We start from the raw sequence: 26,876 nt of genomic DNA on the forward strand, positions 1-26,876 counted from the left end.
AGCCTATTTTTGCCCTATCTTTCAGATCACTAATTCATTCTTTAACCATGCCTAATCTGCTGTTAAATCCATCCATTGAATATTTTCTTTAAAATCTTCAAGATTTTCTTTGTCTTTAGTTTTCTGCAGTTTGAATACAATTTGCTTAGTTGTTGTTATTTATTTATTGTATTTGTCTTGCTTGGGCTCTCAGAGATATTACTCAATCTGTGGTTTGTCATCTGTCATTAATTTTGGAAAGATCCTAGATATATCCTTCAAGTATTTTTTCCGTCTTTGGAGTGTGGCCTCCACAAGTGTTCCTATCCCTCCTTTAGGGGTGTAGATTTTCCCTCCCTGTCCCCTACTTCTTTCCATGGCTGCAGCATTTCCAGTCTATTTTCATGAAGTTGTGTCACATGTTGAGTGTTTTTTGTTTTTTTTTTATAGATGAGGAAGAAATCCTGGAGTAGACTAGAGTGAATTGGATTCTTCCTGCTGTAGCTGGAATGAGGTTTTAGCATTACCCTCTGGTGAAGACCTTTCCCCTGGGAAGTAAGTCTCTGTCAGGAAGAAGGGTCTGGAAGGGATTATCAATGGCTGCTCTTCCATTCCTTTTGCCATGACCACAAAGGAATCTTTCTCATATCCTCACTTTGACAACCTGATATGATTGCTGGAGGGAAAGAGTGTGCAAGTGTATGGGGAATCTTTCTATGACTGTAACCCCTAGGAGTTTCTTGCTCTCAAGCTAGTCTTCATTCAGCCTCTAGAAATTCATTAAACTGGTAATTAAATAAGTGATACTATTAATTTAGGGTCTCCAGCAGTTTCTGTTCTACGCAAACAAGTTTCAGGGGTTGTATCTCTCTGGCTGTACATGACTCCAGATTTTGGTGTGGCAGTTTGCCTGCATTTTCTTGCTGTAAGGACGGAAGTGTGACTACCAAGCTCTTTACATGTCAGATATTTAAAAAAAAATTCCCATCCATTGAAATTATAATTTTAAGTTTTGAGTTCAAGTGTTTAAATTTTTTTATATATAGATTTTTGTCTGTTTAAAAAAAATAGTGCTTATTTTCTGCCAACATCCAGTTTTTTTTAATCTCCTTTGAACATATTGAGTATAGTAATTTTAAAGTCTATTACTGTTCATTTCAATTTTCTGAGCCTGTTAGTCTATTTCTATTGAGTAATCATTTTTCCTATTTCTTTCTAACTGGTCTTGTCTCCTTGTGTGACTGGTTTCCTTTTTTTTCCATAAACTTTTTAAATAGTTTTAGATTTACAGAAAAATTGCTAAATTAGTATATAAAGTTCCCTTATATCTATCTCTCACTGTTTTTCTATTGCTATTGTCTTATATTACTACGGTACTTTTGTGACAAAATGAACCGACATTGGTTCCTAACCATTAGCTAAACTCCACATTCAATTTCTGTATCAACAGTTTTACCATAGTATTTGTTTTCTGTTTCAGGATCCTACCCAGAATGCCAAATTGCATATAGTTACTATGTTTCCTTAGCTTCTTCTGGTGTGTGGTAGTCTCTTAGACTTTCCATTTTTGATGACTTTGAGAATTTTAGAAGGTTGCTTGATTACTATTTATTGTGTGTTGGTCATGGCATTTGCAAACTTCTTACTAAAAATAGCTTGAGGTTTACAATAATATCTCCCACCATAGAAGATTCACATTCACCCCAAGTACCTGGGAGTGCAATCTGGGCTCACCTCAGAGTAATTCCCAGGACTAATATGGTTCAAAGTTGGGCTGCATCCACAGAAAGGTCTTGTCTACTTCTGATTCATACTTATGTATATGATATAACCAATACAGGTACTAATACCAAGAAAAAGAGGTTTACTGGATCTCTTCTCCTTTTGGCTCTTCTATCAGTTCTTGTCTTAGAAAGAAGGCTAAGCTTCATGACGCTGTCAGTTCATCTTCCAGTTTCATCATCTGGAAATGGCAATTGCCATTTTATTTTTTATATATTTTTTTAATGTTTATTCATTTTTGAGAGACAGAGAGAGACAGAGTATGAGCAGGGAAGGGGCAGAGAGAGAGAGGGAGACACAGAATCTGAAGCAGGCTCCAGGCTTTGAGCTGTCAGCACACAGGCCAATGTGGGGCTCAAACTCAGGAACTGCGAGGTCATGACCTGAGCCGAAGTCCGACGCTCAACTGACTGAGCCACTCAGGCGCCCCGGCAATTGCCATTTTAGAAGAAGTTTCTCCAAATGCAGCGTTAACTTCCTGTGTCTCTGCCTTTCTCAAGACCCTTGTCTTTAGTGGACATTGTCTTGTTGCTCACTGACTTGTTAGCCCTCTGATATCTTCAGGTAGATTTTTAAAAACCAGCTTTAGTGAGGGATAATTTATAAATAATAAGATGCTGTCTAGTTGGATTAGTTATAACAAATATATATACTTACTTGTATATAAACCATCATAATCAAGCTATGAAACATTATCATCATAACAAAAACTTCCCACATGTTCCTCTGTACTCATCAACCTCTCGCCTCTGGCCCCAAGCAATACTAATCTGTCTTATCACCATAGTTTAGCTTTGCCTTTTCTAGAACTTCATAAAAATGGAATCATATGGTATACCTACTCTGATTCCTGGCTTCTTCCTTTAAGCATAATGCCAAACAGATTTTTAAAGTACATTTGGACCAATACTTCTAATTGTTCTAAGTTTTTTTTTTCTGAATTATCAAATCTGCCATTACAGAAATTGGAAGTTCCTTGTTCCTTTACTCTTGGAATATGAGTTTTAGGATTAGCTAATAAATCTTCACAAAATAACATTTCAGGATTTTGACTTATGACATTAAACTTATAGTCTAATTTGGAGACCATTGGCATCTTTAATATACTGAATCTTCCTAGCTATAAAACCATCATCTTTCCATTTATTAAACTAAGTTGAAACTAAACAATGTCTTAAAACATTCTCAAAATAAAAGTCAGGCAATCTTTTGCTTGATTGACTTCTAGGTAGTAGGCTGTTGGTATTATGAATAAGCTACTTAAAAAAATTTGTACATAGTTGTTGAAATGTATAAAATAACGTCAATTAATATTGAATAGAAATTATAATAGTGAGAAATTTTATACTGTTCCTTATTTTAAATGGAATACCTTCAATGTTTGGTAAATAAAAATTTAATTTTTAAAAATATATCATACAAGTAGATGCATTAAAAGTGTTTGATGAAATTATATGCCAATTCATAGCACAGTTCTCAAAAACATAAACACAACCAAACAGCAACAACTAGGAGGGAAAGAGAATGGCTTTACTCACTCGAGTGAATATATGGAAAACAACCTACAAAATATTTGATGCTAAGAGCTAAACTCTTTCCCTCTAAGATTAGGAAAACGGCAAGGAAGTCCTCTCTCACCACTTCTATTCATTATCATCCTGGAAGACAAGAAAAAGAAATAAATTGTGGAAAGGATAAAATAAAACTATTCTTATTCTCAGACAATATGATTATGTGAAAAACACCAAAGAATCTACCCCCCCCCCCCCCACACACACACAAACCTGTGGAACTAATTTGATGAGTGTAGCAAGCATGCAGGATATAAATTCAATATACCGAAGTAAACTGCCTTCCTATATACCAGAAACTGGAATTTGAAATTCAGAGTGGTACCATTTATGATACCACCAAAAAAAAAAAAAAAAAAAAATGAGGTGCTTTAAAATAAATCTTACAAAATATGTACAAGATATACAGAAAACTACAAAATATCAGTGAGAGAAACCAAAGAAGATATAAATAAATGGATAAATATTCCTTGCTTGTGAATTAGAAGAATTACTATTTTTAAGATACCAGTTCTTCCCAATTGAATTGTTGAATCTATAGATTCAACAAAATTCAGAGTAAATTCCCAGGAAGGTATAGGAGAAAATTATAAAACTATAAAACTGTAGGAAAAAATCCATGTGACCTTGGGTTTGTTGAGAAGTTTTTACATACAACACCAAAAGCATAACCCATAAACAAAACAAAACAAAATATTCGAATTTGTTAAAATTAAACTTTAAAACTTGTTCTGCAAGTACATTGTTAAGGCAATGAAAAGACAATTCATAAGTGGAAAACACTAATCACATACCTGATAAAGGACTTCTAAAATATACAAAGACTACTTAAAACTCAACAATAAGAAAACAAACAACATAATTTAAAAATGGGCAAAAGACGTAAACAGCTACCTCATCAGATACGATATATAGATAGCAAATAAGTATATGAAAAGAGGCTCATGATCATTTTTCACTAGAGAAAGACAAATTAAAACAATGAGTTACCACTACACACCTATTATAATGGGAAAATTACCAAAAAAAAAAAAAAAGGTAATACTAATTACTGGCAAGAATATAATGCAACTAGGACTTTTCTAATTCCTGATGGGAATGCAAAGTAGTATGGCCACTTGGGAAGATAATTTGACAATTTCTTGAAAAACTAAACATTATGGATTGAATTGTACCCCTCCCCTCCATATGCTGAAATCCTAAATTCCAATACCTCAGAATATGTTTGGAAATAGAGTCATTGCAGACTTAATTAGTTATACTAGAGTAGGTCCTTAATCTAATGTGACCATTATCTTTTTTTTCAATGAAATTTATTGTCAAATTTGTTTCCATACAACACCCAGTGATCATCCCAACAGGTGCCCTCCTCAATGCCCACCAGTATCCTTATAAAAAGGAAATTTGGAGACATATACAGCACATTGAGAGCACCAGGCAGAGATGGAGAAAAAGATCAGATCATGCTTCTAAATGCCAAAGATTGCCAACAAACCACCAGCAGATATGAGAGAAATATGCAATAGACTCCCCCTCATAGCTCTCAGAAGAAACCAACCCAAGCAACACCTTAATAATCAGACTTTTAGATTCATAATTATGACACAAAAAATGTTCATTGTTTAAGCCCCTCAGTTTGTGCTTTTTTATTATGGTAGTGTTAAGAAACTACTACAGTGAACATAGACTGATCAGATGATACTCAATTACATTTATGATTATTTATCTAATGAGTTGAAACATTATGTCCACACATACCTAAAAATCTGGACTTGACTGGTAATTATGGCTTTATTCATAATTGCCCCAAACTGGAAGCAACCAAGATGTTCTTCAGTAGGTGAATGAGTAAACAAACTATGTTACACTCACATAATGGAACAGTATTCAGCAATAAAAAGAATTAAGCTACTAAGCCCTGCAAAAATATGGATGAATCTTAAATATACATTGCTAAATGAAAGAAATCAGTCTTAAAAGGCTACATATGGTATGATTCCATTTATATGACATTGTGGAAAAGGCAAAACTATAAGGATGATAAATGGATCAGTGGTTGCCAGGCATTTGGAAAGAGGTAAGATATTAACAAAGGAGTCATGGAAAATTTTATAGGACAGTGAAATTATTTGGTATAACACTTTAATGTTAAAGACATGATGCTATGAATTTTTTCAAAATCCATAGGAGTTTATGCAAAATGAATGAACCTAAATTGATGCAAACTGAAAAAAAAAACGTTTAGGAATTCAGGGATCCCATGATGGAATGGTGACTATGACAAAAATATCTAATGGTATTAAAAATATTTGAAATAACCTCAGTGAAAAGGTTGGGGGGAAAAGTACTGACATAGGTAACATTGGAAATGAGTGAAGACTTTAAGACAAAAGGCAAAAATGACTACATAAGCACTGTACTCCAGTTAATAATGCACACATCTGAAACCTTTCTATACATGTACTGGAATTCAACCAGTAAGTAAGCAGATGACAATGGTTGGAGTCATTTCTCACTATTAGAGTTGGAGGTTGTCCATAGACAATGGGGGATAAGGTTAGAATGATCCATGTGGTATTAGGTTAGAGTTGGAGATGTTAGTGTGAACTTATGTGTGGTTTTCAATAGATACAGATAGGTATGTGTGTATACATGGGTTAGATAAACACCTATCTCCTTCCTCTGACAGTTTCACGAGGCCTAGAAGCAACCTCACCAAGTAGCAACAAGCATGTCCAGTCCTCAGATCTTTAATTCTAATACCATTTTCAATCAAAAGAATCAAGGGATCCTTGGAGAAATGGCTGATTCTAGGACTGGGGCCAGAAATATTATGAGTCTGGAGCATCTTGTAGTGTTAGAAAATATGGGAATGTATGAAAGACTCCACAAGGGAATGTATGAAAGAGTCACAGGAATCAACTGTAAGAACTCCTATTGATCAAAGCTTAAACACTTTGAGCAAGAATATAAATAAAGTCATACTGGATTATAACTCAAGGTATGAAATAAATATCATTGAGTACACTGATATAAATAAGTGGTTGAATAAATAAATAAGTGAGGGAGGAGAGATAAATCATGCAGAAGGATTTAAAATATTTATGTAAATACTTTACGGAGTACTTAAAATTTATGAGAACACTTTAAGGAGGTTGATCATAACTCCTCATTCCTTACGTGTGGGCTGTGAATACTGACATTCTTCAGTTAAAGAGCACAGTATAGAGAGGGAGGTAAAAAAGAGTAACCTTACAGTAGAGAAATCTGACAGTGTGTCAACCCAGGTGATCAAGGTCAACATCAACATTGGTAGGTCATGTTGATAGTATGTATCCTTGATATGATCTGATGAGAATGGCACCTTATCTATGTAGTCTTCCTCTCCAAACCCACAACCTCAGTTTAATCACAATAAAAACACCAACAAACCCTAATGGAAGGGCAGTCTGCAAAATAGCAGAACAGTACTCCTCAAAACTATCAAGCTCAGTGAAAACCAGACATGACTGAAAAACTATCCTGACCAAAAGAAGCTCAAGAAGACATGATATCTCAATGTGATGCTGTGTCTCACATAAAATCTTGGAACATAAAGACAGTAGGAAAAACTAAGAAAATCTTAATATTTAAAGTATGGTCCTGGGGCGCCTGGGTGGCTCAGTTGGTTAAGTGCCCGACTCTTAGTTTTAGTTCAGGTCATGATCTCATGGTTCATGGGATCAAGCCCTGCATCAGGCTCCATGCTGACAGTGTGGAGCCTGCTTGGGATTCTCTCTCTCCCTCTCTCTAATCCCCCTCCCCTCCCCCTCCTTCTCCTTCTTTCTTCTTCTTCTTCTTCTTCTTCTTCTTCTTCTTCTTCTTCTTCTTCTTCTTCTTCTTCTTCTCTCTCCCTCTTTTTCTCTCTCTCTGTCTCACTCAAAATAATTTAATAAACTTAAAAAATAAAGTATGGTCTTTAGTTAATAATAATGTGTCAGTATTCTTTCATTAGTTGGAAAAACATTTACTGATGTTGGATGTTAACAATAGTGGATACTGGGTGTTGAGTATGAGAATTCTCTGTACTATCTCCACAATCTTCTTAAAAGCTAAAATTTTTCTAAATTTAAAAGTTTACTAAAACACAAAAACAAAAACATAATATTTGCTATAGCCTTTTAGAAGATGAACTTAGATTTAGAAGATGAAATTAGATTAAAGTAGCTTCCTTTAATCCTAGGTTGGTTATTTTTCAATGATAAATAAGAATTGAATTTTATTCAATATATGTTGACATGATGATATTTTTGTTGGCCTGTTAACATAGTAATGAGTACAGGGATACCTCATTTTATTGTGCTTTGCACATTTTTTTTTTCTTATACACTGAAGGTTTGTGGCAACCCTACATTGTACATGCAGTGCAAGTCTATTGGAACCATTTTTCCAAAAGCATTTCCTCACTTTGTGTTTCTGTGTTACATTTTGGTAATTCTCACAACATGTTAAACTTTTTTTAATTGCTATTTTATTTTAATTGCTGCAATCTCATGATAAAACTTTAATGGATGAGGAGTTGCTGCTTATGGATGAGCAAAGAAAGTGATTTCTTGAGATGGAATCTACTCCTGGTGAAGATGTTGTGAAGATTATTGAAATGACAACAAAGGATTTAGAATATCACATAAAGTTAATTGATAAAGCAGCAGCAGTGTTTGAGATGACTGACTCCAAGTTTGAAAGTTCTACTGTGGGTAAAGTGCTATCAAATAACACCACATGTTATGGAGAAATTGTTCGTGAAACGAGAGTCAATGTGTCAAACTTCATTGTTATTTTAGGAAATTACCAGTCACCCCAACTTCAATAACCACCGCCATGAATAATCATTAGCCACAAACATTGAAGCAAAATCCTTCACCAGAAAAATGATTACATTTGCTGAAAGGTCAGATGATGGTTAGCAAGTTTTAGCAATCATATTTTTCTTAAATTAAGATGTGAGGGGTGCCTGGTTTGCTGAGTCAGTTGAACATCCAACTTTGGCTCAGGTCATGATCTTGCAGTTGATGAGTTTGAGCCCTGCATCAGGTCCTGTGCTGACAGCTCAGAGCCTGGAGCCTGATTCGGATTCTGTGTCTCTCTCTCTGCCCCTCCCCGGATCATGCTCTGTCTCTCTCTGTCTCAAAAATAAAATAAACATTAAACAATTTTTAAACTAAGGTGTGTACACTAGTTTCTTTTTTTTTTTTTTTGAATAGTGCTACTGCATACTTAATATACTACAGTATATTGTAAACATAACTTTTACATGCACTGGGAAACCAAAAGATTCATTTGTCTTGCTTTATTATAATATCTGCTTTATTGGGATATTCACTTTACTGTTGTAGTCTGGAATCAAATATGATATATCTCCTAAGTCTGCCTATATTTCGCTTTCCTGGGATACACCCTTCTTACGAACTTTATTGTGTTCTCCCAGATTCATATGTTTAAGTCATAACTCCCTACTATGACTGTATTCGGATATAGGGCCTATAAGATGATAATTAAGGTTAAATGGGGTCATAAAGGCAGGACCCTAATCTGATAGGACTGTGTCCTTAGAAGAAGAGAAAGAAACATCAGACCTGTTTCACTTTCTCTCTGTGTGTGCACAGGGGAAAGGCAGCCATCTACAAGCCAGGAAGAGGCCTAACCAGAAACTCACCCTAATACCTCCTTGATCTTAGACTCCAGCCCCTAGAACTATGAGAAAATAAATTTGTTGCTTAAGCCATCAATACTGGAGTGTTTTGTTATGGTAGCCTGAGCTGACTAACACAATCCTATTTGATGATTATTAATTTTTATGTTTTTTTAATTTGGTTTGCTATTTGCAATGTGGTTTCTATTTCTAATTCTATAAGCTGTACTGTCCCAAATTTCTTTCTTTTCATAGTACTTAACTAGCTTTAGTAGTTTGGTTTGTTTTTGTATTAGACAAGAAAAAATTAAACATTAATGATGTAATCATTTAACTAAGAAGTTATGATAGAAATAAACTAGAAACTTATAGGCATGAAGGAATTTAAAAAGATATGAATTAATGAAAAAATAATCAAGTGCATAATAGTTATTTTAAAAACTAAAAGACTAAAATAGAGTAGTTAAGAAAATAAATAATGTACCAAAATAATATCAAGAATGAAGAGTAGGAACCATGTATATATATATATATATATATATATATATATATATATACACACATATATATATATACACATATATACACACATATATATATGTATATATATACATGCATATATATTTCATTTATTTAAGAAGAAGGTGTTTTCACTAATTGTTGGGTGTGCATGCTTTTATAAATGCCCACCAAACCAAATTTCTTAATTTCTTAATGTTTGTCAATCTCCAATATACTTTGTCATTTTGGCTGGTTGGATTTTTTTTTTCAGCAGATTTTGCCTGTTACCTGAATTTGCTGTCTTACAAGGGCCAGAAATGTCCTCTTCAATTATACCCTTTCACTTCCAAAGTGTTCTTACTACTTAACAGTCATTGATTATTTAGATTTGCATTTAAGTTAATGCTCTTTGTCTCCTTTAAAATCTGTGTTTTATTTTTTTGCTGTTTAATAGTTTCACCAGCTTCACTATCTAATGATGAATCTTTTGTTTACTTAACATGATCACCACTTTTTTTTTTTAGATTTTATTTTTAAATAATCTCTACTCCCAACATGATGTCTGAACTCATGACCCCAAGATCAAGAGTCACGTGCTCTACCAACAAAGCCAGCCTAGTGCCAGATCATTGCTTATTGTACTTCCTCAATTTGATATTTATATTTTTTTCAGAACTGAAACTTCTTAGTCATTTTATCTTTAAATTTGTTTTTAATGTTTATTCATTTTTGAAAGAGAGAGAGAAAGAGAGAATGAGAGAGAGAGAGACAGCATGAGGGGGGAGGGGCAGAGAGAGACGGGGACAGAGAATCCAAAGCAGACTCCAGGATCCCAGCGGTCAGCACAGAGCCCAATGCAGGGCTCGAACCTGTGAACTGAGAGATCACGACCTGAGACAAAGTTGGACACTTACCCGGCTGAGCCACTGAGGCATCTCTCAGTCATTTTTTCTTTAAATAATTTCTCACGTATTCTTTTTATTAATATTTTTTAGGACTCCTAGTAGATGAGTTCTTATTCTATCCTTCTTATCCCTTAACCTTTCTTATCCAGGTGATTTTCTGGGTACATTTTTCAGCTCTTGCTCCCAGAGTACCAATGCTTTCTTCATCATTAGTCAGTCTCCTCTTTAACACATTTGCTAGATTTTCAATTTTAATTGTTATGGGTTTTTTCCTAGATGCTCATGTTTTATTTTCTGTTTGTTTCTTTTCCTCTGTGGTTTGTTCTCTCCTTATGCTATTAATTCCTATTTTATCCCCTGTATGCCATATTACTGATACTGCTTACCTTTGTCCTCTCTGCCCAGGCACAGATAAAAAGATTGCTTTCCAGCTTCTCTTGCTTGAAGTTGTGATCAAGAGACTTGGCTCTGGCCAGAAAATGTGGGCAGAGATGATACAAGCAACTTCAGTCCTGGTCCAGGTACGCCTCTACTTGTTTGCAGGCTGTGTAAAGGTTGAGGCTCCAGCAGACTTCAATGAGCACACTCCTCTGGTCCCCAGAACACAGTCAATCCAGTTGTTGAAAGGATCTTGTATCTTTAAAAGACTTGAGGAGCTTAGCCACCTAGGGAAGTCACTGGAACTTTTTGATTATGGTATGAGAGAGAAATAAACTTTATAGTGTTATGCCAACAGGATTTGTGGATTATTATTGCAGCTGATATTACTCAATAACTTTGGCATTGTAAACATACTTATTTTATAGTTTTTTTTCCCCCAAATCATCCTCTTATCTCAAATTGTGGGGTACTAACTTTTTTTGCCTGTGGTCTATGTACTTTCACTTACTATTGGCTATTGCCTCATAGGGGATGTAGTTTATTTGGGAGTGGGTTTTATATTTTTTAGTTGGAGTTCATTTTCATGAAAGTCATAGTTTTTTTTGAGCTCCATGTGTGTAAATTTATAAAAGCTGTTCCCAGAGGGATTCTTGAATTCTAAACCATGTGAGTTGTATATATTTGGGCACACACCTAAGCACTATGCATTTTTTTCGAAGTTTGTATTTACTTATTTTGAGAGAGAGAAAGAGAGAGAGAGAGAGAGAGGGAGGAGGGAAGGGACAGAGAGAGAGGAATACAGAGAATCCCAAGCAGGCTCTGCGCTGACAGCACAGATGAACCCAATGTGGGTCTCGAACCCATGAATCACGAGATCATGACCTGAGCCTAAATAAAGTGTCAGACGTTCAACTGACTGAGCCACCCAGGCGCCCCTGCAATTTTGGTTTTATAAATGTATAGTTACCTTTTCCGCCTATCCAGACTCAAAGCAGAAAACATGCTTCCTCCCATTACCCTTGGTCATGTTTAGGGTTTGCTGGTCTATTTTTACATGAAAGGGGAGATTTTTGCAGGCTCTAGATTTATCTGGATATTTTTGTTCCAGTCCCCCACCTCTCATAGACTCAAGACCAGTTTGCTTCATTGAGGTTTGTTAAAATTTAAGACTCTTATCCTTGGAGCCCGCGTCTAGATATGCCCCTCTCCTGGACTATGATAATAGCACCAGCTTGTGAGTAACTATTCTGGGTTTGTTTCTGGTCCCTGCCTTTCTAAGCACAAGTATGTATTAATTTTCTCTTACGTTTTACTTACCATTCATGTTGGGAATGGGAGTGAAAGGGGTACCTGCAGTTCTGTCAGCTCAATCCCAGAAAGTCCCACTCCTTTCTTTATTTTACAAATGAAAAAACTGAGTCTTATATGGGGATGAACACAGCCACACTCACAGACCTATTTACTGGCACAGCACAGACTGAAATTTATTTATCCACACTCATGTTAGCTCTAAATTGTAAACTGTGTGAGTGGATTGTGCTGGTAGGTCCTACAGGCATCTAAAAGAACATAGGACATAAATAAAAACTCATTGACTGGTTGTCCCACTAGAGAAAAGTTTAATTCTAGGTTTCTGATATTATGGGTACAAGGGACAAAAGAAGTTTTTATGCTTTTAGGAAGGTGATCCTAATGGCCAAACTCAAGGTATATGAATTCCCTTGGCCCCTCTAGGCTCATGTCTCTCTAGAATGGAAGGCTGGGCTTTTAGACACTTTCAGGAAATGTGTTTGAGAGCTAGTGTTGCATTCAGATGACCAGTGGGGATGGCATGCCGGTGAGAATCTCCCTGTTGTGTCCTATGCCCCCTCTATTCTGATATATTATTTTCTTTCTCTGACTCCCTTTTTGCCAGCAGCTGAAACCTTTTAGTTCATTTCTTCACCAGTGCCAGTTCTGTGTGTATCCAGACTGCCAGATTGCAGAACTCAGGAGCTCGATTAAAGCTAAGAGCATACCTGTCTGCTCACCAGGAAATTCTATTCTGGTGTTCCCTTCTCCTGGCTGGACCCTTCCTTTGTGGCAAGCCCTGGTTGGCTGTCATGTCTATGAACTCTTCCCCAGAAAGAATCAATCTTTCTTTCCTCTAGGACCTTCTCTTAGTTCAAAGTTTACACTCATTATTTACTTATACATGCATCAGTTAACAGGTGTGAATTTGCTATCAGACACTTCGTTGCAAGGCTGTCACATTTCTTTGTTTTTTTCCCAAATCAAATAACTGGCTCAGTCACCCATTCCTGCCGCTCCGGTAAATTCAAAGGCAGTCACGTTTTGGTGAGCTTTTCTAGTGTTCTGTTTGTTTGTTTGTTTTTAATGTCATCCAAAAATCCCGTGTCTTATGCAGTGCCCAAATGTGGGCTTTGCCTCTGCCGGTCCAACCTGCCTGAGTTCTTGGTGTAGATCACTTTGGGGCAGCGCCCCCTACGTGGGCTCAGGGAACCTGCTGCACTCAGCTTTCTGCAACCTTCCTGCAAGAGAGCTAGTGGGACAGAGCTTTCCGCCTCCCTATCCTCACCTCCTTCCTCTTCCAAATCCAAGCCCCCTCCTTAAGGTCTAGGACTCGACTTAGCCTCTGACCATTTGACTGATGTTTACTCTGAGCCTCCCCATGTCAATTAACTCTCTCCCGAGTTAAAAAGGAGAAGGAGAAGGAAAAGGATAAAAGCCTAAATCACACCACCAAGTTTTGGTTGTCCTTCCAGAAAGGGGTGGGAAGTAACTTTTCAATTTTAAATCTCCTTTAAAAGAGAACGAGGCATAAAGAGGGTGTCCACTGGGATTGCCATCACACACTTCTGCGGCGTTTCTCCTCCCGTATAGAATGTCTCCCAGGCAGAGATTTCCCCTCTTCTCCCAGCACCTAGATGAGAACCTAGATGAGAATCGGACTGGTGATGCCCAGCAAATGGTTGCTGACAGAACACCCTGGCGGGAGGTAGGAGGGGGGCTTCCTCTCATGTCTGTTTTGTCTGGTTGGAGAGACGTCCCAACCTGTGGGAGCCTGGTTCCTAGTCGCTGTCACCCAGCCACTGTCGTAAGGGAGGGGAGGACCCTGGAGGACTGGACCCCAGAATTGTCCCGCTCTCTCTCAAGGACCCGTGCAGCTTCTGTCTGAGAGCAGGAGGGAGCGGACTGGGGACCAAGGACAAAAGGGAGAGACAGAACCTGGCCTCGGACAGCCCCTGGCTCGGCCGGAGGTGTGATGCAGAGGGACCGGGACAACGGTGGAGACGGAGGCGGGGCGGGGTGCCCTGGCTGTAACCAGTACTCCGGAGCGCACTTCCCACTTATACCAGCGGGCTGCAGTTCCCTGGGCGGCCGCCGAGCCGCCAAGGGCCCCGCTGGCTGGCTGGGGTGGGGGCGGGGGCGGGGGCGGGGCTCGTCACGTGGAGAAGCGCGCGGAGGCGGGCGGGGCGGGGGCGCGCGCTCGGCTCTTTAAAGGCGCGCGAGCCGAGCCGGGAGAGGCGGCTCCGCGGCCGCAGGCGCAGGCCCGGGCCGACTAGCAAGACGCTGGGCGCGCCGGCCGCGGCAGCTCAGAGTCCCAACATGCGCCGGTCGGTGTGGCTGGCGCTGGCCGCGTCGCTCTTGCACGGTAAAGCCGCCGGATCTCCCAGTCCTCTACTCCTCCTCCGCGGGATCCCGGGCGCATCCTGGCTGCTCCGTGCGCCCCGCGCCCGGGCCAGGTTTGGGGGCTCGCGCCAGCGAGGGACAGTGGGCGGCGCTGCCGGGGGCTGTCCTGGGAATGAGAGCCCCTTTCGTTTGGGGTGCTTGCTTTGGGCGGTGGGGGTCCGCGGGCAGGGGGCGTGGGGTGCACCCCCGGTGGCCTTCCCTGAGCAGCCCGCTGGGCTCTCCTCTCCTTAAGTGTCCCTGCAAGGCGAGTTCCAGAGGAAGCTCTACAAGGAGCTGGTCAAGAACTACAACCCCTTGGAGAGGCCCGTGGCCAACGACTCGCAGCCGCTCACCGTCTACTTCTCCCTCAGCCTCCTGCAGATCATGGACGTGGTGAGTCCTGGCCCCGGCCACAGGGCTGCCCTCTCCCCGCCTTGGGCTCTGAGGGGTCGCAGAAGGATCAGGCGGGGTGGCTTGGCTTGGACGCGCTAGTTGGCTCAGGGTGAGGCGGGCCCGCGCTCTGTTCCCGACCTGGGCCTGCCCTCTGCTTCCTACCTCAGTTTCCCCATCTGCTGCGTGCCTCGGTTTCCCCACCAATCGAGGAGGAACCCCGTGAAGCATGTTCCACTGCCCCAGCTACTTGTGCATGGGTACTTCAGTCCCACCTTTCCCTCAGCTTAGAAACTCAGGATGAAAGTATCCCCAACCTGAGCCAGAATCAGCAAGAATAAGGTCCAAATGATCACATTTTAGTGCTCCTTATGTGCTAAGCGTTAGCATGCAGTCCGTGCCAATTTAGCCATCTCTAGACTTTGCTGGTGCCTGAGGTATGTAATTTCTTTGGGTAGGGGCTTGGCCTTGGGCTTTGTAGTTGGTTAATGTGTCCAGGCAGTTGGCCAGCTGTGAGCATTTACACGCCCCTCACCACAATACCAGTAATGGACTTTCCCTGGCCCCTTACTGGTGAGAGTAGTGCTGGTAGTCCAGCTTTGGGTCCACACCCGAGATGCACTTGTCTGTTCCTTCAGGCAGCTGCTCTCAGCCCCATGGGGTTTTTTCTTTGTGGACTTGCTAGTGCTCATTTCAGTTGACAAATCTGTATCATATGTATGACAAGTTCTTTCTTGCTCTTCTAGACTGCTCTGAAGGTTCAGTTTTCATTGTCATATCCTTCATACAATACAAATATTTTACAAAAGCATTTCATTGTTAAAAATGGGTTTCTGTGCGGTGTCTGTACAAGGCATCAGATTCTGTTCTGGGGCACATGAGGGTAAGAGTGGGACACAGGGATGGTGGTGTTCAGGGAGGAAAGAGGTGTGCGAATGGCCTAAGTTCCACACAGAAAGTGCTAAGAGCCACCAGAGAGGTTCAGATAAGTGGTGTAAGAAGACATGTGATATTTCATAATTTTACAAAGAGTACCCACACTACCACACTGATGCATGTTGCATCACTTAACCTAGTTAGAATTGCCACAATGAAAGCCTTCCTCTCCCATACTACACCTGTGTTAAATGTGTACTTTCTCCTACAGACAGAACTATGCTTTAAAATATTCAATGCATATGTGATGACATGGTCAACTTATCATGAAAGGAGGGCTGTAAAGAAAGACAAGTGCCATCATACAGTTTGCAAAAATTGCTGTTTACAGAGCTTGGATTACAGGAGAGGGGAAAGGATGAAGAGTTGGAGTTAGGGGAAGAGAGACTGAAAAAGAAGCTGTAGCATTGAATGAAGCCAGGTCAGAGAAATGCAAGTGCAGAGGCCTTGGGAGGGGCAAAAGTCTCTGGGTGTTTGGAGAGGCAAGTACTTTACAGAGCAACTTCTCTGTTACTTCAAGAGGTTCACGATTTGTACTTGGGAGCCTTGATGGTTTCTGGATTTGACAGTTTGTGGATGATTGCTATTAGGTAAGTTTTATAAGTGATCAGAGTCCATACTGTGCATGATAGCATTTCATTGGTCACTGATGAGCTAAATATGTGAATGCACTTTGAGAGACCACAAAGTTAGCACATGACTGTGGTCATTTTCAGTAAAACATACCAAACCAAACAGCACTCCCCACCCCATCCCCTACACACACGATAAAGGACCAGTCAACACACTCCACAGTTGGTGCATGATAGGCTGGGAAGGTGAAACCCACCTCCCACTGTCCCATTTGCCTAGGATTGTCTCCAGCCAGCAAGACGGCCTTACCATGGGTATGCTACACAGTTGCCTCTCTTGAGTGGTCCTTGTGCTGGCTGGATGGTATGTGAAGTTACAGTGGCTACTTAGCCAAGGAGTAGGAACAGTGAGCAAGTGAAGCTGTCCTCCTAAGGCTGGCCATCTCTTTTGGAGAGGAGACCACTCACTGAGCAGCTGCAAGCCTTTCTGAGTGCTTTTGACTCTTTAAGAGACCCTTAAGGAATCAGGTTATATAAGGGATTTGGGGGTCTTATGAGAAGTTTAGGCATAAACTTGAGTTACACAATGTGACAAATAATAAAACACAAACTTGTGTCAAGTTAGGAAGTTTAAAAAAAAAACAAAAATCATGAATACTGGATATCATCATCATTACAGTATTAGAGAAACACGTGAAGACAGCCATTAGCAGCGTGAGGTAATGGGAAGGTGGGAGGGGAAAAAGCCTTGATCTCACCTTGGCTGTCCAGCCATGACCCCATTGAACTTCCTAGGCAGGCAATGCTGCTAGCTCATGGTGTGGCCTTGAACAGATTTCTTTACCTCTTTAATCCCTGTTTCTTCATGTGTATAATGAGAATGGTAATACCCACTTCACCAGGTTTCAAGAGGATTAAATAAGAAAAAGTGCTTGACATACGCTAGTGATTCACTGAAGGTTTGCTCAATCTTAATTATGTAGCTACTCAACTCAGAGATTGGGAAGTTGATGCCTAGAAAGCTGTGGTCACTTGCCCAAAGTTGCTCATTGGTTAGAGGCAGGGCTGCAAGGAAAACCCACATCTGACTTGCAAGTTCTTTGCATCTCTTGCCTCCTTTAGAATTGATAACTACTTTTGCAGAATAGTTAGCTTGATTTATTTAAACTGGCTGAACTGTAACTGATTGAGTATGACTGTCCTGAGATACTAGGTGAAAAGGAAGTCTCTGTATCAGAAGTAATGAAATATGCAAACATTTGTATTCCAGTTGGAATTGACTCTGCCTGGTTTTGAAGCAGGGCTTTCCAGCTGGAATCTTAGCACCCTGGACAGAGACACAGTGGCTCTTATAAAGGATTCATGTGACAGTCTTGACTGGTGCAAAATTCTCTTTATAAATCTGGTAACAGGGGTCATTTATGCACTCTGACTGAGCTGTTCTAGAGACCATTATCCCTCCCCCTAAGTCTTGTTATTGTTCCCCTTTTTGCCAGCAGAGGTTTCCTGGATGGAATGATGGAGAGTTGGCATATGATGTTGCATATCTTATTTTCATGAAAGATCATTTCTCTTTCACCAATTTATTCCACACATATTTACTGAACTTGTTTTTGTGAACATTGCTTGATTCAGAGGATTCATAAATGAATAAGAGATGGTTTCTACTTTTAAAACTCCTCACAATCTGGCTGGGGAGACTGACATGGAGATCCAAGACTACGACGTGTGTAATTTAACATACATGCCTATACAAAGTGCTGCAAATACACATAGGAGAAAACATTTATTTCCAGCTAGCATGGCTGGGAATGGTTTCAAAGCGGAGGTAGTTAGATTTCTAAAAATGAGTAGGAATTTGACAGTTGGATAAAGTAGGAGAGACTTTCCAGGTGATGGGGGCAGGGTGAGGAAAGACAGATTTTGGTGGAGGGCAGCATATCTTCAGCAAGATGGGTTCTATGAAGCACTGTCTCCTGGTTAACCTTCACTACAAGTTTTACTGCAAGACTTCTTAGAATATTGAATGTCCTTATGTTTATTGAGAATTTCTAAAAGAGGGATATAGCATTGACCAAACCACTAATTTTTCTTTACAGACTCTTTTGTAAGAATTATGTTCTAGAAACACACCTTGCAGGGTGAAGGATAGGATTATTTTTTTGGTAGGATTATGAGTTGAGTTCAGAGACAGGAGGGGAATAGAGTGTAATGTGTCGTGTATGCTTTTGCAGAGTTGAGCTTTTGCCCTCGTCTGGGTATCTCAGAGGGCATGAGGAGGCAGTGTGCCAGGGGATTTGTGAAGCTGTAAGATCAGCTTGCCATAGCATATTTTCCTAGAAATGGAAACAATCCAAACTGTGATATTTGTATTAAATCCAACAAGTATAAATTATAGATTAGGATGAAAAAAAAAAAGATGCATACATTTTAAAGACAAAGCATGTGTTTTCAAAGGGATTGTTTTACCTGCTTTGGTCTGTTCTAGCTATTTAATAGGCTCCTTGGTGAAGTGCTAGGTGTAGAGTGGGAAGGTCTGGTGGATTTTTAAGGAGAGGAGGGATGTAACCAGATCTGTGTTTATTTAGATAGAGGATGTTGAGGGCAGTATGTCTACGGAATTGTTTGGAGAGGAGGTGAAGTGTATGTAGGCAAGGGATGAAGAGGTCGAAACTTCCCACGTTGTGGGAAAGTGAAAAGTGGACAGATTCCAAAGACACTTTGCATAGCTAATCTGTGATGTATAACTGTTTACATAAACTTCATGTAGCTACATAGATAAATTTGTTACGTAAAAGTGCCTGAGTTATTCCTAAATGCATACTCTGACTCACAGAGTTTATTAATTTACTTCGTGGGTTTGTAACTGGGCTGCGAATGAGATAAGACACAAGAAATCATTTTGAAGTGTTGCAAATGCAGGGTTCTAAACTGCCAACAGTTTCCATAATATTTCTCCTTTATTTGTGCCATTTAGTCATTCACCTGTATGCATACATCTTAAGGCCATTCTAAGTGTTGATTTGCATAAAATAAATGTGCACAGTTATGAAAGCCTGTCCAGAAGGCAAAGTATTTAAAATGAGTAATGTGAATCAACACATAATTATTATACAATGTAAAACGCATAATTATGCACAAATGATTTTTGGTGTTTTATAGATTTTACTTTTAGATTCAGCCTTTTAGAAGCGTTAGTCACAAGACAGTTGAACTAAGTGGCCATGCATTTGGGGTTTGCTGCTACCAGTGGTGGGCATGGTTGTGGAGCCTGATATCCTAAGGGCTTGTGTGTTACCTGACACATCCTCACGGGGCCTTTGCTTTTGCCAGGCTTAGAATTTTTCATCTACCAGCCACTATGTAAAATGCTATAACTCTAACTTAATGTTATCAAATATTAACTGTAAAAATTGTACATCTTGAACATCATGTGTGAAGAAAACCCAATGTTCAATTAAGTATCCTAATGTTTGTATACATATTTCTTAAAACTACAAAGGTAATATATATTTTGTGTAGGAAACAAACAAACAAAAAGGCCCGAGGGGAAAATCATCACCCAAATTACCATTACTCAAGCCATTCTGGTGTAGTTCATGGTCTCTTTTCTCTATAGAGTGTGTAGAGAAATATTTAAAAATTAAAAGTTTAGGGGTTCCTAGGTAACTCATTTGGTGAAACATCAGACTCTCAATTTCAGCTTATGTCATGATCTCATCATTCATGAGTATGAGCCCCACATCAGGCTTAGTGCTGGGGATAGAATCTGCTTAAGGTAACCTCTCTCCCCCTGTCCCTCTGCCCCTCCCCTGCTTGTGAATGCACTGCACACATGCTCTCTCTCTCTATCAAAAAAAAAAAGTGGGGGCTCCTGGGTGGCTCAGTTGGTTAATCATCTAACTCTTCTCCTCCCCCCTTTCAAAAATAAACTTAAAAAAAGTGTATAACCCCATTACAACACCTTAAACCATATTAACAGGCATTAATTTTAAAGTGATGCAAAGAAAGCCCAGGGTCCCCCAACTTCTCTGCCATATTAACTCCTCCCCCCAAATATGCCATGTAGTAAACAAATATGAGTTTTAAAATAAAATCAAATTCATTTTCCACTATCCTGCATTTCTCACATTAGTGCATGTTCAATCTCTGTCCCTCTTTTTATTTTAGAAATCGTTTAAAAAGTGTATATTGAAATGATTCATGATGTGACTTTTAAGTTACATGAAATGATTCATGATGTTGTTTCTAAACCTGGTTGCCTTTTTATTTTGTCCCAGTGCATATGAAGAATTGTAGGTATAATTTGAGGGTCTTGAGGATACTATCTTTATCAACTTTCATGTTTGTTTCTGGCCGACATCTGGGTCATGGCACCAGCACAAGCACAAACTGCCTTAATCCAGTTAATCATTGAGATGATGAGGGCCTGGACTTCCATCCCTGTAAGGGCTGCTCTGCTGTTGATTTTTGCTTATACATACCTAGATATAAATATAAAGAATTTGCTAGAGTCTTCTTTCTTTTCAGTGGAACTTGAACTCCTATTTGGTTCCCCTAGCTCTCAAGTCTGTCAAGATGTGCTTAATTTTTTGGTCTCTTAGGCATTGTTTCAGGAATCATCAAATGGTTCCCAAAAGGTGCCCCAAACTCTGTTATCTACCCAGGGCTTCCCTCTCCTTCTGGATCTTGGTGCTGCAATTTCTCATTGCTCTATTAATTTCTCTGGTGTTTTTATGCATGTGATCATTGCATTTTCCATCCTAATTGTTCTAACTGGAGGATTCGTGAGAACCACTTTGTTCATCATTGATAGTAGCAGAATTGAAATTCTAAATTAAGGCATGTTTATAATGCGTCCTTATAATTGATCCAAATTTATTATGGTGGAGATTTTATCCCTCTCAAACCTCTTTATGGCTTTGGGACATAAATAAACATACAAATTTTTTAGCTTTATAAACTGAGAAGTATGGACACTTTTACTAAAGGAATCTTTCTTGTAAATGTTGCTTTTCAGGTCTACCACTGAAGGTATTCCCCAAAGGGTTCAGTTTTCTCAGAGTTCCTGATTCATCCTTGACATGCTGTTAAAGGAAGAGAAATAGTCTTGTTATGGAGGGATGCCAACCAAAATCTCTGTTCTCTTATTGATTTATTAGGATTAGGTAGTGTTTTACTCCTCAGAGAAAAGGAGAGTCATTTGGAACCTTCTAATAGCAATTCCCATGGTATTTATTTCAGTAATTTATTGACAGTCAACATTAGCTATAAATCATTTTAGCAAAAACCAAAAACAAACAACTCCCCTAAACTAAAACTATTATAAAAATAGTGGGTCTGTGTACCTATTTATGTGTATATAAACACACACACACACACACACACACACACACACACACACACACACGTTCTTATCTCTCCTTGTCGAATATTTTCTTTGGGTACCTCTAAATGAGATATCATATAGTATGCTTAAGTTTCCATGAAAAAAAAGCTAGAAGTTACAGAAAAAGCTAAGGAATCACAGCTCTCAGATTGCCAAAATAATTGGATAAAACTAACATGATATTAAATAAGGAATTGTACAAAAACCCACATTCTGGGTTAAAAGTCACTGAAGGAGAATGGGCTGTGGGAGAGTGTTGGACATGTGCTGACTCCAGGCCCCAAGTCAGGTAGTAGATGAAGGAGCTGATCTGTCCCAGTGACAGGTAGAAGTTGGTAAAGGGGGAGGGAATTGTAACTGTCATAGTTAACAAATGCCATTTGTGTGAGATGATTCTCAAAGTGGGGAATTTACTCCCAGATCATTGTAAAGATTCCTGACTTGGGGTAAAAGAGGTAGTGTCTATATTCCAGGGAGAAGGCATATCGATAAAGTAAGAAAATTGCATTTATTTCTCACTGAAAAGCCATTAGTATGACACTGAGCACCACGATTTAGTTTTTCCCTTCTCTGGAAGTTTATGCAGGTGGAATAATGCAAGCACATGGTGTGTATTCTTTTGGGTCTGGTTATTTTTGCTCAATTTTATTTTTGTGAGAGTGCATTCAAGTTGTTGCCTATTATAATTTATTCATCTTTATTGCTATTCTGTTGATGGATATTCAGATTCCAGCTTTTGTCTATTAATAAGAACTCTGCCATGAATATTCCTATTGTACATATATTTTGATGCACATGTGTATGTATTTCTGCCTATCACATGCATATATGTATAGAAATGGACTAAGTCATAAAGTGGCAATATCTTTAAGTTTTCCAAATGAAGCCAAATTGTTTTATTTATTTATTTGTAAGTGTTTATTTTATTTATTTTGAGAGAGAGATGTAGAGAGAGAGAGAGAGAGAGCAGAGAGGGGCAGAGAGAGAGAGAGAATCCCAAGCAGGGTCCACGCTGTTAAGTGCAGAGCCCGATGTAGGGCTTGAACTCATGAACCGTGACATCATGACCAGAGCTGAAATCAAGAGCTGGCTGCTTAGCCCACTGGGCTAAGTGCCCCCAAATGTTTTAAAAAATGGTTATATACCAATTAATATTCTCACCAGAAGTGTATGAAAAATTCTTATTGCTCTACATACTCACCAACTCTTGGTATTTTCAGTCTTTTTTATTCACCATTCTGGTGGGTGGGGATTTTATTATTTATTTATTTATTTACATGTTTATTTATTCTGAGAGAGAGAGGAGACAGCATGAGCAGGGGAGAGAGAGAGAGAGAGAGAGAGAGAGAGAGAGAGAGAGAGAGAATCCCAAGCAGGCTCAGTGGGGCTCAACACCATGAAACTTGAGATAATGACTGGAGCTGAGATCAAGAGCCAATCCTTAACCAGCTGAGCCACTCAGGCCCCCTTCTTTGTGATTTTAGTTTGTTTATTTTTGAGAGAGAGAGAGAGAGAGAGAAAGAGAAAGACAGAGACAGAGAGAGCAGGGGAGGGTTCGAGAGAGAGGGAGAGAATCCCAAGCAGGCTCCACAATGTCAGTGCAGAGCCCAATGTAGGGCTCGAACTCACAAACCGAGAGGTCATGACCTGAGCTGAAATCAAGAGTCAGGTGCTTAACAGACTGAGTCACCCTGGCAGACCTTCTTCTTTGTGATTTTAATTAGTACTTCCTAGATTACCAGTGAAGTCAAGGACATTTTTATTTCCTAATTTTCAGCTTGATTATTTTCTTTTGAAAAGTGTCTATTCATGTCTCTTGCCTGTTTTTATCATTTCTATTTTTTTTGTTTTGTGTTGTTTTTCTTTTTTGATTTGTATGAGTTATTCTGTATTATGGATATGAGTCCTTAGGCACTTATATGCTTTTGCAGATATTCCCTCAGACTCTTGGCTTGTCTTTTTGGTCTTTTAATGTTTGTTCTTTCTGTCTTTTGTAAATCTTTAATCAAAGTATAATATACTTCTAGAGAGATGCTGTCTTGATGAACAGCAATTCATTATAATGTGGCCCAACTCATGAAACCTTATTTTCTATGTTTAATGCTTATTGTGTCCTATTTAAAAACTCTTTCTTTTTCTCAACATCATGAAGATATTTTCCCATAGAGGCGTTTTGTTGTTCTTGTTTTACCTTTCATATTTTATGTACCATCTACCTAGAATTGATTTTTAGTTGAGCATAGTTTATTTTTTTAATGTTTATTTATTTTATTTTGAGAGAGAGAGAGCGAGAGCGAGAGAGAGAAAGAGAGAGAGCAGGAGCAGGGGACTAGCAGAGTGAGGGAGAGAGAATCCTAAGCGGGCTCTACACTGTCAGCGCAGAGCCCGATGCGGAACTCCATCCCATGATCCATGAGATCATGACCTGAGCTGAAATCAAGAGTCAGATGCTGCCCAGGTGTCTCTTAATTTAGTACAGTTTAAAGGGTATCACTTTTAAAGTAGTTTCGTGGAAATCTTGACTGATGATTAATTTCTTTTGTTTTTTAAAAGATAAAGGATTGTAGTGTATTTGCTGTGTGAATGTTGAACTATATCACACTTGGACATTGTGTATCCACTGTGTCTGCCTTCAGATAGATGTTTCAGTTGTTTAATGTGTGTATAATATGGATAAAATGTATAGGCTGTGACATTTTTAAGTACTTAAACATGTCGATATGACATACAGCAGTTACAGAGCCAACAGTAAAGGATTTATAAGAAGCCCTAACCCCTAACCCCACATTTCCCATTGCTGTTCATTCCTCAGAGACCTCCAGTGATCTGTTTCTGGTTATGACTCCTGTTTTAATACTCCATTTATTATTCCTTGATTGATCAACTGTATCCACTTGCTATTGACTTCTTGTTATGACAGGATATGAACTTGGCTCACTCACCACAGCTCCCCCCTTCTACTCTCATACCACTGTTGTCATTTTCACTGATCACTTTTATACCTTCAAAAGATAGTTCTTAAGGCTTTTTTTCATTTCTGTTATCCATAATTGGGTTTCCCTCTCTGTAAGCACTCTAGTTCTGTCCCTACTTTTCTTTAACTCCTTCTGTCTCCATGTTGGTAACCTTTACATTCTCTCTTTTAATCATATTTAATTTCTCTGCAATTTGATTCTGTTTTTTTAAAGCAGTCTTTATGATTTTGTGACAATGTAAACTGTATTGTCTGCAAAGCCATTTTTCTGAGCCTATACTTCCTTCTGTATGGGTCCAATGCTGTGGCTTCTGTGCCATTCAGTGGGGTGGAGTGTATCTGTTGTCTACTGATTCAAATGTTCTTCTCTTTTTAAATGTTTTATTTATTTTTATTTTTGAGAGAGAGTGAGAGAGAGCGCACACGTGTGAGAGAGCGCACATGAGCAGGGGAGGGGCAGAGAGAGAGAGACACAGAATCCAAAGCAGGCTCCAGGCTCTGACCTGTCAGCTCAGAGTCTGATGTGGGGCTCAAACTCCTGAACCATGAAATCATGACCTGAGTCGAAGTCAGATGCTCAACTGACTGAGCCACCCAGGCGCCCCTATTTGTCTTTTTTTATACTCTTTACCAAATCATATCATACCTTTCTTTTTCTAAATCTTTAGTCATGCAGTTTATTCTGTGGATCCTCCTTTTATTATTCTCTCTGTTCATTATACAGTTGATCACCTTTCTCAAATGATATCAGTTGAAGATTATTGTTCATTTCTTTAGTTTATGTGTTTTAAACTGGATTATATTATTTCTTCTAAGGTAATTTATTCCTTTTCTTTTAATTTTACTCATTTATTTATTTGTCTTTCTGTTTATTTTTACGGTTTGTTTGTTTGGCAAGCTTTCCTAAAATGACTTCTGATTCTTAGAATTCTTTTTGTATTTTATTTTTTATTTTTATTTTTTAAAATTTTTTAACTTTTTTTTTTTTATTTATTTTGAGACAGAGACAGAGCATGAATGGGGGAGGGTCAGAGAGAGGGGGAGACACAGAATCTGAAACAGGCTCCAGGCTCTGAGCGGTCAGCACAGAGCTCGATGTGGGGCTTGAACCAACGGACCGCGAGATCATGACCTGAGCCGAAGTCGGCTGCTTAACCGACTGAGCCACCCAGGCGCCCCATCTTTTTGTATTTTAAAATTAGGGAAGAGAAGCATTGGTGGAAGTGCTATATTTGAGAGTAGGATTTAGTGTCTTTCAGCTCTGGTTTTAGGGCCTGAGTGAGGACTGTTAAAATTTTTGAAGCCCCTACATGCCAAAGAGCTGGATGGTTTGCCTCAGGGGCATCTCTTCTCACATTAACTTCTTTATTCTCTGATTCATTACTATCCAATAGAAGTATAATGTTGGCTACAGATGTAATTTTAGATTTCCTAGTGGCCACACTTAAAAACATATAGGTGAAATTAATTTTAATAATATATTTTACTTAACCTAATGTATCAAAATTATTAACATTTCAACACATAGCAAATGCAGAAACATTGTTAATAAGATGGTTTACACTTCTGGGGGAGGGCAGAGCTGAGTCTTAGAAATCACATGTGTATGTTGCACTCAGCACATTTCAGCAGTGGTCACTTATCAAGGACTCAGTAGCCACCTTTTCCTAGTGGCTACCATATTAGACTCCACAGCTCTAACCAATCCACTTGTTTGGGTTTTGACTGTATTGAGAAGGAACCCTGGCTAATGGTTATTCTTAGAAGGGAGCTGGTAGCTCTCTTTTCCAGAGCTCTCTGTCATTCACCTGTGTCAGCTCCACTCCATCCACCTTGCCTCCTTCAGTTCACTTCTGAACTCAGTGAGGCTCCACTCAGCAAACCTGCTCCTCCCACCCTGCAGTCAGTCCCCTCTCCAGTATTTAGCAGCGGCTACCTTCACTCTACCTTTGCAGTCGCCAAGCCTCCATGCACATGCTGTTTTCCTGTAATGTATTGAAATATTTTTATTTATGATTCCATTTATGATTTAATTCCCATTCTCTTTGTTTGGGGGTTTTTATACCACTTCCCTCCTTTATTTTAATTTCAGTGGTCTCAGAGGGAAAGGGGAAATAAATGGGTGTGTTTAGGCTGACATCTCAAACTGGAAA

At 39.2% G+C, this 26,876-nt stretch overlaps 1 protein-coding gene across 1 annotated transcript in view; it reads left to right on the forward strand.

The window, feature by feature from the left end:
- The first annotated feature begins 14,293 nt into the window (after positions 1-14,293).
- The window catches only part of CHRNA7 (cholinergic receptor nicotinic alpha 7 subunit), a 112,978-nt gene continuing 100,395 nt past the window's right edge, over positions 14,294-26,876 (forward strand). The window contains exons 1-2 of the mRNA XM_053888802.1: positions 14,294-14,445; positions 14,716-14,855. Of these exons, the coding sequence (XP_053744777.1) occupies positions 14,400-14,445; positions 14,716-14,855 (186 nt within the window). The 5' untranslated portion in view covers positions 14,294-14,399. The remainder of the gene's footprint in view (positions 14,446-14,715; positions 14,856-26,876) is intronic.

Source organism: Panthera pardus, unplaced genomic scaffold, assembly GCF_024362965.1.
Source record: "Panthera pardus isolate Hobbes unplaced genomic scaffold, ASM2436296v1 HiC_scaffold_24, whole genome shotgun sequence".
In the NCBI taxonomy this organism is placed as follows: Eukaryota; Metazoa; Chordata; class Mammalia; order Carnivora; family Felidae; genus Panthera; species Panthera pardus.